Source organism: Anopheles marshallii, chromosome 2, assembly GCF_943734725.1.
Source record: "Anopheles marshallii chromosome 2, idAnoMarsDA_429_01, whole genome shotgun sequence".
NCBI lineage: Eukaryota > Metazoa > Arthropoda > Insecta > Diptera > Culicidae > Anopheles > Anopheles marshallii.
The window spans coordinates 80816079-80832714 of NC_071326.1; the positions used below are offsets into that span (position 1 = coordinate 80816079).

General features: G+C 45.6%; 1 protein-coding gene across 1 annotated transcript in view; it reads right to left on the reverse strand.

The window, feature by feature from the left end:
• The window catches only part of LOC128708532 (cell adhesion molecule Dscam2), a 53184-nt gene that overhangs the window by 17027 nt on the left and 19521 nt on the right, over positions 1 to 16636 (reverse strand). The window contains exons 6-8 of the mRNA XM_053803510.1: positions 8135 to 8571; positions 7656 to 8063; positions 7431 to 7592 (exon numbers count right to left, since the gene is read on the reverse strand). Coding sequence (XP_053659485.1) covers positions 7431 to 7592; positions 7656 to 8063; positions 8135 to 8571 — 1007 coding nt within the window. The remainder of the gene's footprint in view (positions 1 to 7430; positions 7593 to 7655; positions 8064 to 8134; positions 8572 to 16636) is intronic.

Below are 16636 nucleotides of genomic sequence, written 5' to 3' on the forward strand. Positions count from 1 at the left end.
TCAACTTCAACAAAAAACAAGATAGGTTATAATAGCTCCCAAAAAACCCAACTAACCCATAACCTTCAGTTCTGACGAGTGTTGCGCTTCACCGGCACGATTTTTCGCAATGCAGGTGTAGTTTCCGGCGTGGCGTGGTTGTACGGATTCGATTGATAGGAAGCTTATTTTCTGCCCGTTACTTGTTATAAGAACCCCATCGCTAGTACGCAACCGGTAGTCATTGAACAGCCAGATGATCTCGATCGGAGAGTCACCTTTGGTGACAGCACACGCTACGGTGGTGGTGCTGTACACATCGAACGGTTCGTCCCCAAACTCAAACGGCATAATAATTGGTGTAACTTCAGAGAACGAGAACAAAACACCAGTCGAGGACAGAAGAAGAGAAGAAACATTGACGGGAGAGCGTTAACAGGAAGGGTGCAGGCAAAGAAATGGGTTTAAAAGCAATGGTCAACGTTGAGCTGTCGCGCTCTCCTACCGATCACTTTCAGCTCCGACGTGTGCTCAACAAAGCCCGCCTTATTTCGGGCGACGCAGGTATAGTTTCCAGAATGACGTGCTTGTACCGATTCGATGTACAGCAAGCTCATCTTCTGTCCACTCTTGGTGATCGTTATACCGTCGTTGGAGAAAATTTTGCTACCGTTAAACATCCAGTTGATTTCGATCGGTGTGTCACCCTTCGCCACCGCACAGCTAACCGTCGTGGTGCTGTGTATGTCCGACGGTTCGTCACCGAACTCGAACGGCAGAAGGATCGGGGGCACTTTCAAATGTATAACAGTGTATAACACTCAGTTGAAATGGGATATACAGGATCTTGTGGAAGTTTTAACGAAATTAGGAGAGAAGATTCACATTTTGCAAATGAAAAAACAAACAAGCCCATTACCAATCACTTTCAGTTCCGACGTATGCTCCACTAAACCGGCCCTGTTTCTAGCGATGCACGTATAGTTTCCCGCATGGCGCGGTTGAACCGACTCTATCGAGAGGATGCTAATCTTCTGACCACTCTTTGTTATTAATATACCGTCATTTGAGAATATCATGTCACCGTTGAACATCCAATTGATTTCGATCGGTGTATCGCCTTTCGCAACGGCACAACTGACCGTGGTTGTACTAGCCATATCCGAAGGTTCATCACCAAACTCGAACGGAAGCAGAATTGGAGGTACTTTGGAGGAAAGGGATTTGCACAACAACAAACACATTACACAACACGAAAGAAGATCATTTACCAATCACTTTCAACTCTGAGGTATGGTCAGCAAACCCGGCACGATTTCTAGCCACGCAGGTGTAGTTGCCGGCGTGACGTGCCTGCACCGATTCTATCGACAGGAAACTAATCTTCTGACCACTCTTCGTGATCAGAATACCGTCAGATGTGAACAGCTTGCTGCCGTTAAACATCCAGTTGATTTCTATCGGTGGATCTCCCTTTGCCACGGCACAGCTAACCGTCGTAGTACTCTGAACATCCACAGGCTCTTCTCCAAAATCGAACGGAAGTAATATGGGCGGAACTTGTGTGAAAAGGCGTGTGAACATAAAAAGGAAGATTAGAGTTATACGTCAGTGGCTGACGAACGAAGGTAGAATTGAAGGTACTTGGGAGAAGGATATGAGCAATAATAAACACGTGATACTGCATGAGAGCACTTAATTTACCAATAACTTTAAGTTCTGACGTATGCTCGGCAAACCCGGCACGATTCTTAGCGACACAAGTATAATTTCCGGCGTGACGTGCCTGCACCGATTCTATCGACAGGAAACTAATCTTCTGACCACTCTTCGTGATCAGAATACCGTCAGATGTGAACAGCTTGCTGCCGTTAAACATCCAGTTGATTTCTATCGGTGGATCTCCCTTTGCTACAGCGCAGTTAACAGAGGTGGTGCTCTGGACATCCGCAGGCTCTTCTCCAAAATCGAACGGCAACAGTATGGGCGGAACTTGTGAGAAGAAATATAGGGAATATCAGGGAGCTTCTGAGGGTTCATAGGCTTGGGGACAGGGTAAACGATTAAATTCCACGATTCTTCCCATAATTACCAATGACTTTCAACTCAGACGTATGCTCTACTGCACCAGCGCGATTCGTAGCGAGACACGTATAGTTCCCGGCGTGTCTCGGCTGTACGGTTTCTATCGATAGCATACTGATCTTTTGGCCACTCTTCGTAATCGATATCTCACTGCTCGCTGCAATCTTACGCCCTTCGAATAACCACTCAATTTCTAGCGGTGTATCGCCCTTCGCTACCGCGCAACTAACCATCGTGGTGCTCAATACATCTGCCGGCTCATCGCCGAATTCGAACGGAAGCAACACCGGGAGAACTTTGACGGGAAATGAATGGAGAAACGGATGACGAGGGTTTAAAAGGGTTACGATAAACTCAAAGAAAGCCTAACCTATAACCTTTAGCTCCGAGCTGTGCTCAACGAATCCAGCCTTGTTGCGTGCGACACAGGTGTACCTTCCTGCGTGTCGCGGTTGTACGGAATCGATGTACAGTATGCTCATTTTGGGACCCGACTTTGTAACCGTAATACCATCGCCAGAATCAACAACGTCACCATTAAACATCCAATTGATTTCGATCGGTGCATCACCCTTGATCACCGCGCAGCTCACAGTGGACGTAGTGAGCATATCGAACGGTTCGTCTCCAAACTCAAACGGCATTATGAGGGGTTTAACTGACGGTAAAAACAGAGTACGAGGAAATAGGACTAACGGAAGAAGTGTAATCGAAAGGAAGATCTGAAAATCCCACCACTATTTACCTATCACCTTTAGCTCGGATGTGTGATTCGCGTGTCCAGCTACATTCTTAGCAACGCACGTATAATTTCCCGCATGATACGATTGCACAGATTCGATCGTTAGCATGCTTATGCGCTGACCACTCTTCGACACGAGTATACCCGATTCGCCCACCAACACGTCCTGCCCGTCAAACAACCAGCTGAAGCTGAGCGGTGTGTCACCCTTCGTGACAGCGCACTGCACAGTGGCCATGCTCGACTCGTCCAGCGCATCCTCGCCGAACTCAAACGGCAAAATTACCGGCAGAACTTCACGTACGATCAACGACCCCAATCGAAACAATTAGTTGAAATGGGAAGAAGCATTTTGGAAGGGGGGTTATGGTAAAAAAAAAGGCGAATTTATCGAAACAAGACGCTAACAAACCCATCACTTGCAACAGCGACGTGTGCTGCACCTCTCCGGCTCTATTTGCCGCGTGGCACGTATAGTTACCGGCATGCCGTGAGTGTACCGATTCTATCGTTAACATGCTCGCCTTATGGCCACTTTTCATAATCAGCACACCATCGTTCGTTGCGATGCGACGGCCGTTGTACAGCCAACTAATGTCGATCGGTGTGTCACCTTTCGTAACGATGCAACTTACAGACGCCGTGCTGCCGGTGTCGAAAGGTTCGTCGCCAAACTCAAACGGGAGTATAATGGGCAGGGCTGGGCGTGCCCCACACGGACAATAAGAAGGATGAAGAATGGAATAGAAGGGAAGGAAAAAAACGCGTATATCGATTTAAGGCACATCTCTTTACTTATCACTCGCAGCACCGACGTATGGTCTGCTGTCCCTGCCTGATTACGTGCACTGCACGTGTAGTTGCCGGCCTGCTTTGAAAGCACCGATTCAATGGAGAGTATTGAAATTTTGTTGCCACTCCGATTGATCAACACGGCATCGCTGGAGGACAGTCGACGTCCGTTGAACATCCAACTAATGTCGATCGGTGCGTCACCTTTCGTTACGATGCAACTAACCGAAACCGTGCTGCCAGTATCGTACGCTTCATCACCGAACTCGAACGGGAAAATGATCGGAACCACTTTGGCACAGCGAAAACACCGAAAGGAAGGAGCGAAAAACGAGGGGGGGGGGACAATCATTAACGGTGGGAAAAATAACAACCGATCTTACCCATCACCTGTAACTCCGCCGTGTGCTTAGTGCTACCGGCCCGGTTATTCGCGTGACACGTGTAGTTGCCCGCGTGGCGGGAGTCAACTGCATCGATCGACAGGATCGATATCCTTGGACCACTGTTTGTGATCATAACGGCATCGTTCGCTGCCAAACGTCGCCCATTAAACGACCAGCCGATATCGATCGGTACGTCGCCTTTTGTAATGATACAGCTCACGGACGCTGTACTGCCCGTATCGAACGCTTCTTCGCCAAATTCAAATGGCAGTATCAAGGGTATTACTATCGCTCGCAACAAAAAAACGCACACAGTGGAAGAAAGACGACAGGAGTGGGAACAAAACAAAACACGGAATTAAGTGTTGGACGACTTCCCAGACTCTTACCCATAACCTGTAACTCTGCCGTATGTTGCACACTGCCGGCAGTGTTCCTTGCCGAGCAAGTGTAATTGCCAGCGTGACGCGAATGTACCGACTCTATCGAAAGCATGCTAATTTTGCCACCACCCTTGGTAATCAGAATGCCCTCATCTAGCGTTATGCGCCGACCATTGAACATCCAGCTAATGTCGATTGGTGTATCGCCTTTGGTAACGATGCAACTCACCGACGCGGTGCTGCCACTATCAAACGCTTCTTCGCCGAACTCGAACGGCAGTATGATCGGCACCACTGTTTGCGTGTGAACCATTTTAATAGTGAAGGACACAACGGGAGGGATAGGAACAGGGAAAACAATCAAGCGTCTGTGGAACGTAATCAATTACTCCTACCGATCACTTTCAACTCCGAACTATGCTCCACACTACCAGCTGCATTGCTCGCACGACAGGTATAGTTACCGGCGTGCCGCGAACGAATAGATTCAATGTAGAGCGTGCTCATTTTCTGGCCCAGTTTCGATACGGTTATACCATCGTTACTCGCTATACGTCTACCGTTAAACATCCACCCGATATCGATCGGGACATCGCCTTTCGTTACGACGCACTGGACCGAAACCGTGCTGGAGGAATCGAATGGTTCATCTCCAAACTCGAAGGGCATTATTTGTGGTACAGCTGATGGTTTTGTTGAGAGAAATTGTAGTTTTAGTCTACGAACAACTGCATGCTTCCTAACTTCCAACAAATTCTACTATGAGATCGAGAGGATGACCTGATGAGGGAGAGGAATTAATCGGGCTTGTTACATCCTACATTATTATTACCGATAACTTTCAGTTCCGACGCATGCTGTGACTCTCCTGCCTTATTTCTCGCGACACAGGTATAGTTTCCGGCGTGGCGTGATTGAACCGATTCGATTGAGAGCATACTAATCTTTTCACCACTCTTCATGATATTAATCCCATCGTTCGTCGTTACCCGTTCGCCGTTGAAGAGCCACTCGATCATGATCGGTGTGTCGCCCTTGGATACAACACAATTTATCGACACCGTGTTCATCATGTCGACCGGTTCATCGCCAAAATCGAACGGAAACACCGAGGGTCCGACTTGAAAATACAACACACAACCTTAGTTCCGGGATAGGTGATACGGGACGCAAGGAAGAAGGCTAACAGATATATGCTTTGGAGGGTAATCATTCGCTATTAACCGTTTACTTGCAGCACAGCCGTTTGATGCACCTGTCCGGCACGGTTTTGTGCAACGCAGGTGTAGTTACCACTATGCTGATCTCGTACGGTCTCGATCGTGAGCACGCTCATCCGTTGGTTTGTTCGGCTAATTGTGATACCATCTTCGGACGCGATGCGTCGATCGTTAAACTTCCAGAAGATATCAATCGGGAAGTCACCCTTATTAACCGTGCACGATGATGTTACCATATCGTTCAAAAAGATTATATCGCTACCAAACTCGATCGGAAGCATGTGGGGAAGGACTGTTCGAATATGTTTTGGAAAATGGGATCATAAAACAGAAGCAAAACGATAGAATTATTATCAAACCGTTCACAAAAAGTGATGCCGTATGGACCGCGTGACCGGCCGGATTTTCGGCAATGCAGCTGTAATTGCCCGTGTGACGATCACGCACGGATTCGATCGTGAGAAAACTGGTGCGCTGCGTTTGCCTTGAGATCAGTACACCATTGTTCGTGGTCAGATGGTTGCCGTTGAACAGCCAACGTATGTCAACCGGAGAATCACCCTTGCTAACCGTGCACGACACCGACACCGTGTCGAGGGAGAAAATCTCTTCACTACCAAAATCGAACGGTACTATCTGTGGAAGAACTACGTCGCGTTGCTACATTACTGATTAAAGAAGGCGATTGGAGGAGTTAAGGTATATACGACAAGCTTGAAGGGAAATGCATGATTGGCAAAGTTTCACACACCGTTCACCAACAGCTGTGTGACATGTTCCATGCTACCGGCATGATTCATGGCAATACAGCTGTAGTTGCCGCTGTGCCGATCCCGTACCGACTCGATGCTGAGCGTGCTCAGCCGCGGACTCGGTCTACTGATCAGTATTCCATCATTGGAGTAAATTTTATGTCCATTCAGTAACCAAACAATATCGATCGGCAGATCGCCTTTGTTGACGGTACATGTTGCCGATACCATATCCATAGCGAAAACCGCATCCTCGCCGAAATCGAAGGGAACTATCTGTGGAGAGACTGGTAAAACCTTCGCTGTGCATTCAAATCTGTCTCAGGAAATCCCTTATAGTTTTGAATGAAATACTGAGCTAACTTATGGAATGCAAGAATACAGAAAATATTCTATCGTGATAAGGTGAATATTGGAAAAAGCAAAAACAAATAGGAATATAATGCTTTATACTAAGCTCATTCACCATTTACAAAAAGTACTGCCGTATACTTTACTATCCCTGCCTGATTTTTGGCATGACAAGTATAATTTCCACTATGCCGATCACGCACCGAGTCAATGCTCAACATGCTAATACGCGTACTTGTTCGACTGATCAGTACCCCGTCATTAGTGTACAGCTTTCTCGCCTTTCCTGGGCTTGGAAACGTTGGTGTGAACTCCCATACGATCTCAATCGGCATATCGCCCTTGTTTACGGTGCACATAGTGGACACCATATCAAACTGGTTTATCTGCTCCTCACCGAAACCGAAAGGTACGATTTGCGGTAGAACTGTGTGTGCAAGCATATGATAGGGTAGAGGTTATTTTACCCTTCTGCCTCTTCAACATATGACCAACGAATAGTATTAGTTACTCGTAACAAACCATTCACAAACCACGCAGTTTTGCTAGCACTTCAGCTTATTTAACGTACATTTAACATTTATAATTTTGTTATTTACCAATGAAAGATATGAAATATAGTAGTGACTGTAACCATCAGCATTAGCTGTAATTATATTACAACCAAGTGAAACTTCACTGTCAGTACCATTTTCACATACTTCGTACAGTCGCAGGTAGTAATGAATCGTTCAACTTACCCATAACTTGAACTTCCAGCGTACCACGCGCGGTATATCCTTCCGAATTCTTCGCCACACAGGTGTAGGTAGCTTGGTCCGAGTTTCGTTCGACATTTTCGATGATTAAAGTACCGTTCGGGAATACTTTCTGCTTGCGGTTGATGGGTAGTTGCCGGTTGTCTACAATAATAAAACAAGCTTGATTAGCATATGATAAATACTAACAAATCTTGTACTATGTACCTCGTTCCCAAACAATCGATTCGATCGGATATCCCGCTACCGGGCAGGTAACTATCAACGTTTCGCCAGCCACTATCGCTTTCTTTTCCATCGTCCGGACGTACGGTAGACCATACACATTTAGCTTCGCCGAGTGTTCCGCAACACCGACCTTACTGCTCGCCATACACTTGTACAAACCGCCGTCGTTCGAATGGATCGATGTAATATTCAAGTGTGACACAACGTCACCATTCACCGTCACGTACTGTCCGACCTGATAGCGTTCGCTGTTCGTTATTTTCTTTCCGTCCAATTCCCAGCTGATTTCGGGCGTCGGGTTACCACCGGCGACACACTTCAAAAATACCGAGGGTCCTGGATGACGCGTTTCCTCGGGGAATGCTTCACGAATTATCGGTGGATCAACTGCAATAAAAGGACATTAGAAAGATGTTAGCGAAAATACGTTACTACTCCACTTCGTTTATTTTACTTACACCGTCCGCCAAGCTTGAGCTCTGCGCTAGCCTGTGCACTTTCCTGATCGTTGCGAATGAAACACTGGTACATGCCCTTGTCCTCTTTCTTCACCGACTCAATGCGCAACACCGCATCGCTGTGACCGAGTGATTTGCCATCCTTCATCCAGGAAACGGTTTTGATCGGATTGCCCGAAAACTTGCAGGTAAATACTGCCGGACGGCCAAAGTCTACCGTTTGCGTGCGTGGTTCAATCTTTGCCGCTAGCGGTGCCGTCACCGTCAGGACAGTTTCCACACTTTCGCCGCCAACCGAGTTGTTCACCACGCACAGGTACTTGCCGGAGTCGTCTACTACCGCATCCTTGATGATGAGTGTACCGGACACTTGCTTCACACGGTCGTCCAACACAACGGCCTTCTTCTGCTGAGTGCCTTCGATGTATTTGTACCATCTGGAAAATTAAGCAGATATTGGGACCATGTGAACAAGTTGTGATTTACGAGTCGCTCAGCTGTTTTCCATAGTCCGGCTTAAAGAAAAAGTTTAACAAACCTAATTCTGAAATTTAATTGTATACAAACGGAACAAAGGAAATTCGAAAGCGTAATAAAGAAACAATTGAAACGAAGTGAAAACTAAACAAAATTTACATTCAATGAGTAGCACACAAGAAAGTTTAACACAAAAGCTCAAATGACTATGGAATATAGCTTGTGATACATGGGGACTTTTGTCTATGGCGCATATTTTGCAATTAAATGGACGATCAATGTCTTGCCCTCCTACATTTTGTATTTTAAAGTAACATAATTACCTGCAAAGAGAATGAAAGTAAGATCACAAGGGTGACGAAGTGTTAGGAGCTATGTTGTAATTATGTTTTGATGTATTGATTATCTTCAATGACTATTTTTTTTTAAATCACATAAACAATAACGCTTAAATGTAAAATTTCGTGGTGATCTTACTTTCATTACTCCATACTTACCAATAATCTCCAAATAAATTTTAAGTCAGTATCATAATGCTTCGTTTTCCCCCAGTGTCATACAGCATAATGACACCCACTGTCCCCAAATGGTCTACAGTTTTAGCTTACCTAAAGCTAGGCATTGGAAACGATTGACCCAAGCAGAGGATGGCAAAATCTTGTCCTATTTTCACCTTCATTTCTTGCAATAGCCCTCCGGATATTTTCGGAGGAACGCTGCCAATCGGTTCTGAACAGATGTTTCACATCAAGCAAATTCAAGGAACGGATACGACAGGGAGATCAGATTAGATCTATCGAACGAATAAACCTAAAACCTTATCGTTGGGATATTCAGCCTGCTTGCTAGACGTTTTTGAAAAAGGGCCGTACCTAAAATTGGGCGTCGGGTAAGATTGTCCGAGGCAAAGTATAGCAAAATCATGCTCAGCTTTAACAACCAAATCTTGCAAGTGATGTCCAGCTATCTTCGGTGCAACACTTCCAACAGGCTCTAAGCGAAGAGAATGCATTTCATCATTTTGTCAGTAAGATTCGCTATCAAATCCAGCGTATCCAAACAAATTGCCTTCCGCGCACAAATCGAACAAGTCACGACCGTAAAGCATCTTCATTACCTAAACACCGGTACTGGAAAGGATTGCGCTAGGCACAGCAGTGCAAAGTTCGTATTCCTTTCCACGATCATCTCCTGTAGTCGTCCACCGGATATTTTGGGTCCAACACTGCCTACCGGTTCTAAAAGATTAAAATACAAACAGCTAATGTATCCGTCCCTAACTGACCCGGTGTTGGTTTCTACTGCCTCAACGATAGACCCGATACCCGGCTGAATGTGGAATAATGGTAGCGTAGTACGGTGTTAAAAGCATAAGTTGCTCCAGTGCAAAACCAAACAGTTAACAAACGGAAAAGAAACCACTGTGTTACTCAAATCAAAACGATCGCCAACATCAAACAAACGCAGTAACGGAGATGGAAAAGGAAAAGCAAACGCCTGCGCACAGGGGTTCTGCAACTATCTCTCAAACAACACACATTTGAATGCGCCGGCCGGGTTAATCACGTCAACGGAAAGCGTAAAACAACGACACAACGCAATCAAAATCAAAGCACTCGTCAGCAATCACCTGAAGGCCGGCGTTGGAAAGGCTTGCCCCAGACAGAGTATTGCTAAATCCTGCGCATTTGTTACACGCATTTCCTGAAGGCGGTCTCCGGAAATTTTCGGTGCAACACTGCCGACAGGTTCTGCGGGGAAAGAAAGAAGAGAGTGTAAGAGATAGACTCGAGCAGGTAACTCAAAAAAAAAAAATGGGAAAATTGTAACGTAACGATATGCTTGATAACAAAACGAACTAAAAACAAAGGTAAAGCGTATGTTTACAGCTATGCTTATCTACATAGTGGTGTTGGAAATCGACGAGCCGTGACCACATGACTCGCATATTCGTTAAATTTCATTGCAGGAATTTGAATTCGTTTTACGCAAAGGACCATATTCCAATGTCGCCGTTCCAGTTTGGCTCACTTCAATTTAACCGTCTTGAAAGGTTCGTGTGCTACCGAACCGAACAGAGTAGACCGTGATAAGCATTGCTGATTGTGTCCGGTGTGTGTGTGTGTTGTTTCACGCACGCTTACCTCATTATTGGAACCGGAAACGCCTGGGCCTGACAGAGCAGCGCAAAGCTGCTGTTAGCCGATTTGTCGAAAATGCTTCCCTTCGATTCCGACGAGAACGTTGGCGGTTTGGAACCGACGGGTTCTGCGGTCGATGGGAGCCGGTGGGAAAAAGTTTAATAAACAATATAAACGACAGGTCGGCGCGTATGCGTAGTTTTGATGTTGGCGATATGTGTTGCGTGAGGTATGTTCAATCAATTCTGTGCCGTTTTTAATTTTGACTCGTATGAGGGGATGATGCAGCTGGTCGAACGAATGTTCTGTACTTCGCGAATATATTACTACTAAACACTAACCTAGTAATCGGCACCGGGTAAGCTTGTGCTTGACACAACAGAGCAAAGCTTGTGTTTCTGAACCGCCTAAAGATGCTTCCCATCGAATCAGACGAAAATGTGGGAGCCTTTGACCCGATCGGTTCTAAACAGATGCGGTAAATATACAAAATCAAATTAATCTGTTGCTTCATTTAGAAAAAAAAAACTAATCTTATTTCACCAACTGCCTAAATGTTGGAACTTAAGGAAACAAAGAATAAAGCTTCACGGTACCTTGTCACCGGTACCGGGTACGCCTGTGCTTGGCAAAACAATGCCACAATTGAGTCGCTCGGTTTAACAAACATGCTAATCTTGGAGTCAGTGGAAAACGTTGGTGGTTTCGATCCGATGGGCTCTGTCCAAACACCGGAAAATTGGGGAAAAACAATATCATTGAAGCGGCTCAGAATTTAGATAACTCTGACACACAAATACTTTATTGCCTGAACGTTGAGGAGACTGATTGCCCTGCTTAGGGGCGGATTAACCGGTACAGGTGCTTGGAGCCCCGAGGTTATTAGGAGCCCCAGTATCTAGGTCACTCAAGGAATCTGGACGATGTCACGATAGGTAAAGTAAGACTGCTTGGGGCCCCGTCGTAAAGCCCAAGAAGCTCGGGATGCTTGGGGCCTTCAAGGCCTCCAAGAGGTGTATAACTCAACAACGCACAACATACCTCGTAATGGGGACCGGATATGCTTGAGCTTGACAAAACAGAGCCAAAGTCCTATTGCTGGCTTCCACAAAGGAACTGCTTCGAGCGGTGGTGGAAAAGGACGGTGCCTTCAATCCGATAGGTTCTGGGATTGCATATTAAAAGAGATGGGACATCTTAAATTTAACCTACTTTCTCCACAAATTGCCCGTTATGCTGTACATTAGAGATACCTCAGTGGACGACCACCTTCTAATCCCCGCCTACCTCGTAATTGGAACCGGAAAAGCCTGAGCTTGACAGAATAATGCAAAGGTAGTATTGCTAGGGTACTTGAACGATCCACTCAAGAGTGCTGTTGCAAAAGATGGCGCCTTCAGTCCGATAGGTTCTAACGAATGGTAATACAAGCAGTAGAATAGTAATGAAATGGCCACCTAAGCATACGTTTAGCCCTGAATGTTGGTGAGGATGCCAGATTATGCGTGTTACCTTGTGATCGGTACTGGAAATGCCTGAGCCTGACAGAATAGAGCAATTGTGGAATTGCTCGGCAACTTGAACGTACTACTTAGGGAAGCTGAAGAAAATGTAGGAGCCTTCAATCCGATGGGCTCTGCAGAACATATTGAGGTGCATAATTAATATAACAGATAAAACTATCCCTTATGCTATTTTCAAACTGCCTGAAAGCTATTCGAGACTGAGGGTTACCTTGTTACTGGGACAGGAAATGCTTGAGCCTAAACTTGCACTGCTAGGCTCAACAAACGAGCTCGTCCTTGATGCAGATGAGAAACTGGGAGCCTTGGAACCAATCGGTTCTGGGCAAAACGAAATTCAATCTTACATTCTTGTGGACATTAAGAATATTATTGTTGATGCTAAACCAAAACAAATTGCCTGAGGAGGTTTTACCTGGTGATCGGCACTGGAAACCCTTGTGCCTGACACAAGAGGGTGATCGTAGAATTGGCAGGCTTTTTAAACGAGCTTGTCCCGGAATCGGACGGGAATGTGGGCGCTTTTGACCCGATCGGTTCTTAAACAGGGAGAAACAATGTACGGTAACGATCAAAAACCTAGATCAATCTACAACGAACTGCCTGACGTGTGTTGGAATGAGCGATTACCTTGTGATCGGAACGGGATAAGCCTGGGCCTGACAGAACAGCGCCACACTCGTATTGCTCGGTTTCATAAAGGTGAATGTTTTCGAGTCAAACGAAAACGTCGGTGCCTTCGAACCGATCGGTTCTGAGGAGGTAATCAAATATTATGTACTTGCTGGTGCTTCCCACCTGACGCATATACAATCAAAACCAAAAGTGCCCGAATGAGAGGAATTCAGATGGGTTTACTACCTGGTCACCGGTACTGGATACGCCTGTGCCTGACAGAACAGTGCAATGTTCGAGTTGCTTGGCTTAACGAAATAAAGTTTCTTATAGTCAAAATTGAACGTTGGTGGCTTTGAGCCGATCGGTTCTGGAAGAAAAAGAAAGTATCCCAGGTGATGGTGAACTATCTGAAACTACCTTTGCCTAAATCACCTTGTTAGGATAGGACCACGTTTGAAAAACAATGATAAAGGAGGACGTACCTACTGATTGGTACTGGAAATGCTTGCGCCTGGCAAAATAGCGCTAGGCTCGTGCTGCTCGGTTTAATATACGTACTACTGCGAGAGTCGGAAGGAAATGTTGGCGCTTTTGAACCAATTGGCTCTGCAAAACATCGAATATATTTAATATTTAACCAACATTTTTTAAACAATCCTGAACATTGACATTTGGGCTACCCTGAGATAGAATTCCGAATGGAAACCGGTTCAAGTTATTCTTTTCTTTTTAAAGGCAAACTGCACTGGATTAGTCTTCAATAGACAACGTCTTAACGGTTTATGAATTAAATAGCTCTGTACTTAATCGCCGGGATTGGAAGATCACCTTAAGACTTGCAGGACCTCCAATATCCCGAGGTATAAATAATAAAAATAGTTTTTAGACACATAAAAAAGTATACTCCATATACAATTTGCATACTTTTAGGCGTTTTGAGCTTGCTTGCCAAATTATAGGAAGTAGCGTTCAAGATGGCTCAGTAATGGCGTAGATGGATTGAGTTTTGGCAGTTATTCCACGAAATCTTCAAGAAATCGAAAAGCTTAATCCAAAATATCCTCGCTAGTACAGAAACTGCAATAAAACATCTCCCAAATCGTCCCAGACCTACCTAGTAATGGGAACAGGAAATGCTTGTGCCTGACAAAAAAGGGCCAAACTATGATTGCTCATCTTCGTGTAAGATCTACTGTTCTCGTCGGAAGCGAATGTGGGTGCTTTCGATCCGATAGGCTCTAGAAATGGTGGGTGCATAGGTTTGGACATTATTAAACATTGAAATTTACCGATACACCGGGACGGGAAATGCCTGTGCGTTGCATAGTAGGGTGAGCCACTCTCCAGCTTCAACGCGAGATACGAACAAGGCCGCATCGTTACTAAAGGAAGGTGCCTTAAATCCGACGGGCTCTAGGTTTTTTTTTGCGTTATAAAAGAAATATAGCAAACCCGACGCAATCATTCGATTGATCGTCAACACGGTCAATAAAGTTGTCTATGCCAGAAAAGAAATGGATACCCCTGTGAAGACACTACTATCTTTTGTTGCTCGGAACAGAGAATTACCTATAGATCGGTACCGGAAAAGCTTGGGCATTGCATAGCAGCGTAACACGCGTCCCAATTTCCCACGATAGCGCAAACTGCGATGCGTCATTATTGAAGCTAGGAGGCTTAAATCCCACCGGTTCTGCATTGTTTAAAAGTTAAAAGTTGAAGAACAAGCGTGATGAATTCCTTCAAACTGCCCAATTTAACAAGGTACCCCTGCTTGGTGCCTACCTAAACACTGGGACAGGATACGCCTGAGCCTGACACAGCAGCGCCACAGTCTGATTTAGCAAGCTGTCCACGTAGTTCATAGAATGGGTAGCAAACGACGGTCCCTTGCTGCCAATCGGTTCTACGATGGGCGATCATTGGAAAATGGCTATGTTTTATTCGAAACCGAATCATCAACCGATTGCAACCAGAAACATTGGGATAGGATACACTGCACTTACTTGAAGATCGGTACCGGATATGCTTGGGCTTGACATAGCAAACCCACGCTCGAAGTCACACTGACATCCAAGAAGGTCATTATATTCGATCCAAACGAAGGAGCCTTGCTACCGATGGGTTCTAGAGAAGAATTCAAACAGTGCACCTCAATCGATTACGATTGCTGATCACAAATCACAACCTCGAATCTTGCCTTTATGTTTGCGGATAAGGAACCCAAACCCAGTTGATGAGAGATCTACAACTTACTTGGAAATAGGGACGGGAAATGCTTGCGCCTGGCAGAGCAAAGCGACCGTTCCATTAACAGCATTTCTTACGAATGCCATGGCATCGGTCGAAAAGGAAGGCGATTTACTTCCGATTGGCTCTAAGTTTTATAAAAAATACACATACAAAACGGAGGACAATTATATGCAGCGTCTCTCGCAAAGACGATACGCTACGGCGGTTTTTTTTAGTTAAATTTATAGGCGCTTATGCCTACCTGAATACGGGTGTCGGGTAACCCTGCGCCTGACATAGCAACGCAACGCTGCTGTTCCTCCGTGCCATCATGATCGTGATCACGGTGGTGGAAAACGAAGGAGCTTTACTCCCGATGGGTTCTACAAGAGCAAATTAACACGGACACACCTCTTTTAGGTACACTAAGCTACATAGACGGGTGGTTAATACATATTTCATTCCCCCAAACAATACCTGAACACTGGAACTGGGAAGGCCTGTGCCTGACACAACAATGCCATTGTGGCGTTAGAAGCAGCTCTTACAACCGCGATCGCCTCCGACGAAAACGACGGAGCTTTGCTCCCGATTGGTTCTGTTAGAGATTGATTGATGGGAGATACAACGTGCACATCAATCACATCTGCCCGAGCATATGGTGCGAGCATAAGTCCTAAATGTTGGAATACGATAATCTACCGTCACGTGTCTAACTACCTGAACACCGGAACTGGGAATGCTTGGGCCTGGCAGGTTAAGGCGGTACTGCTATTCCCGGCCGTTTTGACCGCAACCGTAACGGCATCAGTGGAGAACGATGGCGATTTACTACCGATCGGCTCTAAACGTGGGAAATTAAGATACAGCACTTTACTTCACCTAATTCTGTGCGGAGTGCACAGCGCATGCTAACCTGAATGAAGCTACCGGGTACGCCTGAGCAGGGCAGAAAAACACGACGCTCGTGTCCATTCGACGTTCCATCCAATTTTTCTTACTATCCACCGACAGTACCGGAGGCTTAGCACCGATTGGTTCTAAAGAAACGGAAAGTTTAACCAACATTAACCACCTCGATTCCCGGCTGCGACTAATTGTACAACAAATCAAAACAAACTGTCGGAAGATCTTCAAGCAGCAAGCGATCTCTTTCAATTGTTCCTCAATATCCCTGTAGTTCTCACCTAAAATTAGGAGCCGGAAAGCCTTGGGCCAGACAGAGCAGTGCCAGATCACTATTCGGATCGGCAAAAATTGGTTTCTGTGTCAGTGAGGGAGTTTTGGGTGCGGTACTAGAGACCGGTTCTGAAAGTGTCAGAATAAAGAAGCAAACAAAAAACGAGTGACTTTACTGCTTTTACGATTCGCGTAACTACCACCACTTCGAGTAAACCTGCTCACAAGCTGTTAGAATGTTGGTATAAGAATATCTTCCCTTTCTTGGACGATTCTACAATGATATCTGCTCTCTTTACCTAAATACCGGAACCGGAAACGACTGTGCCGGG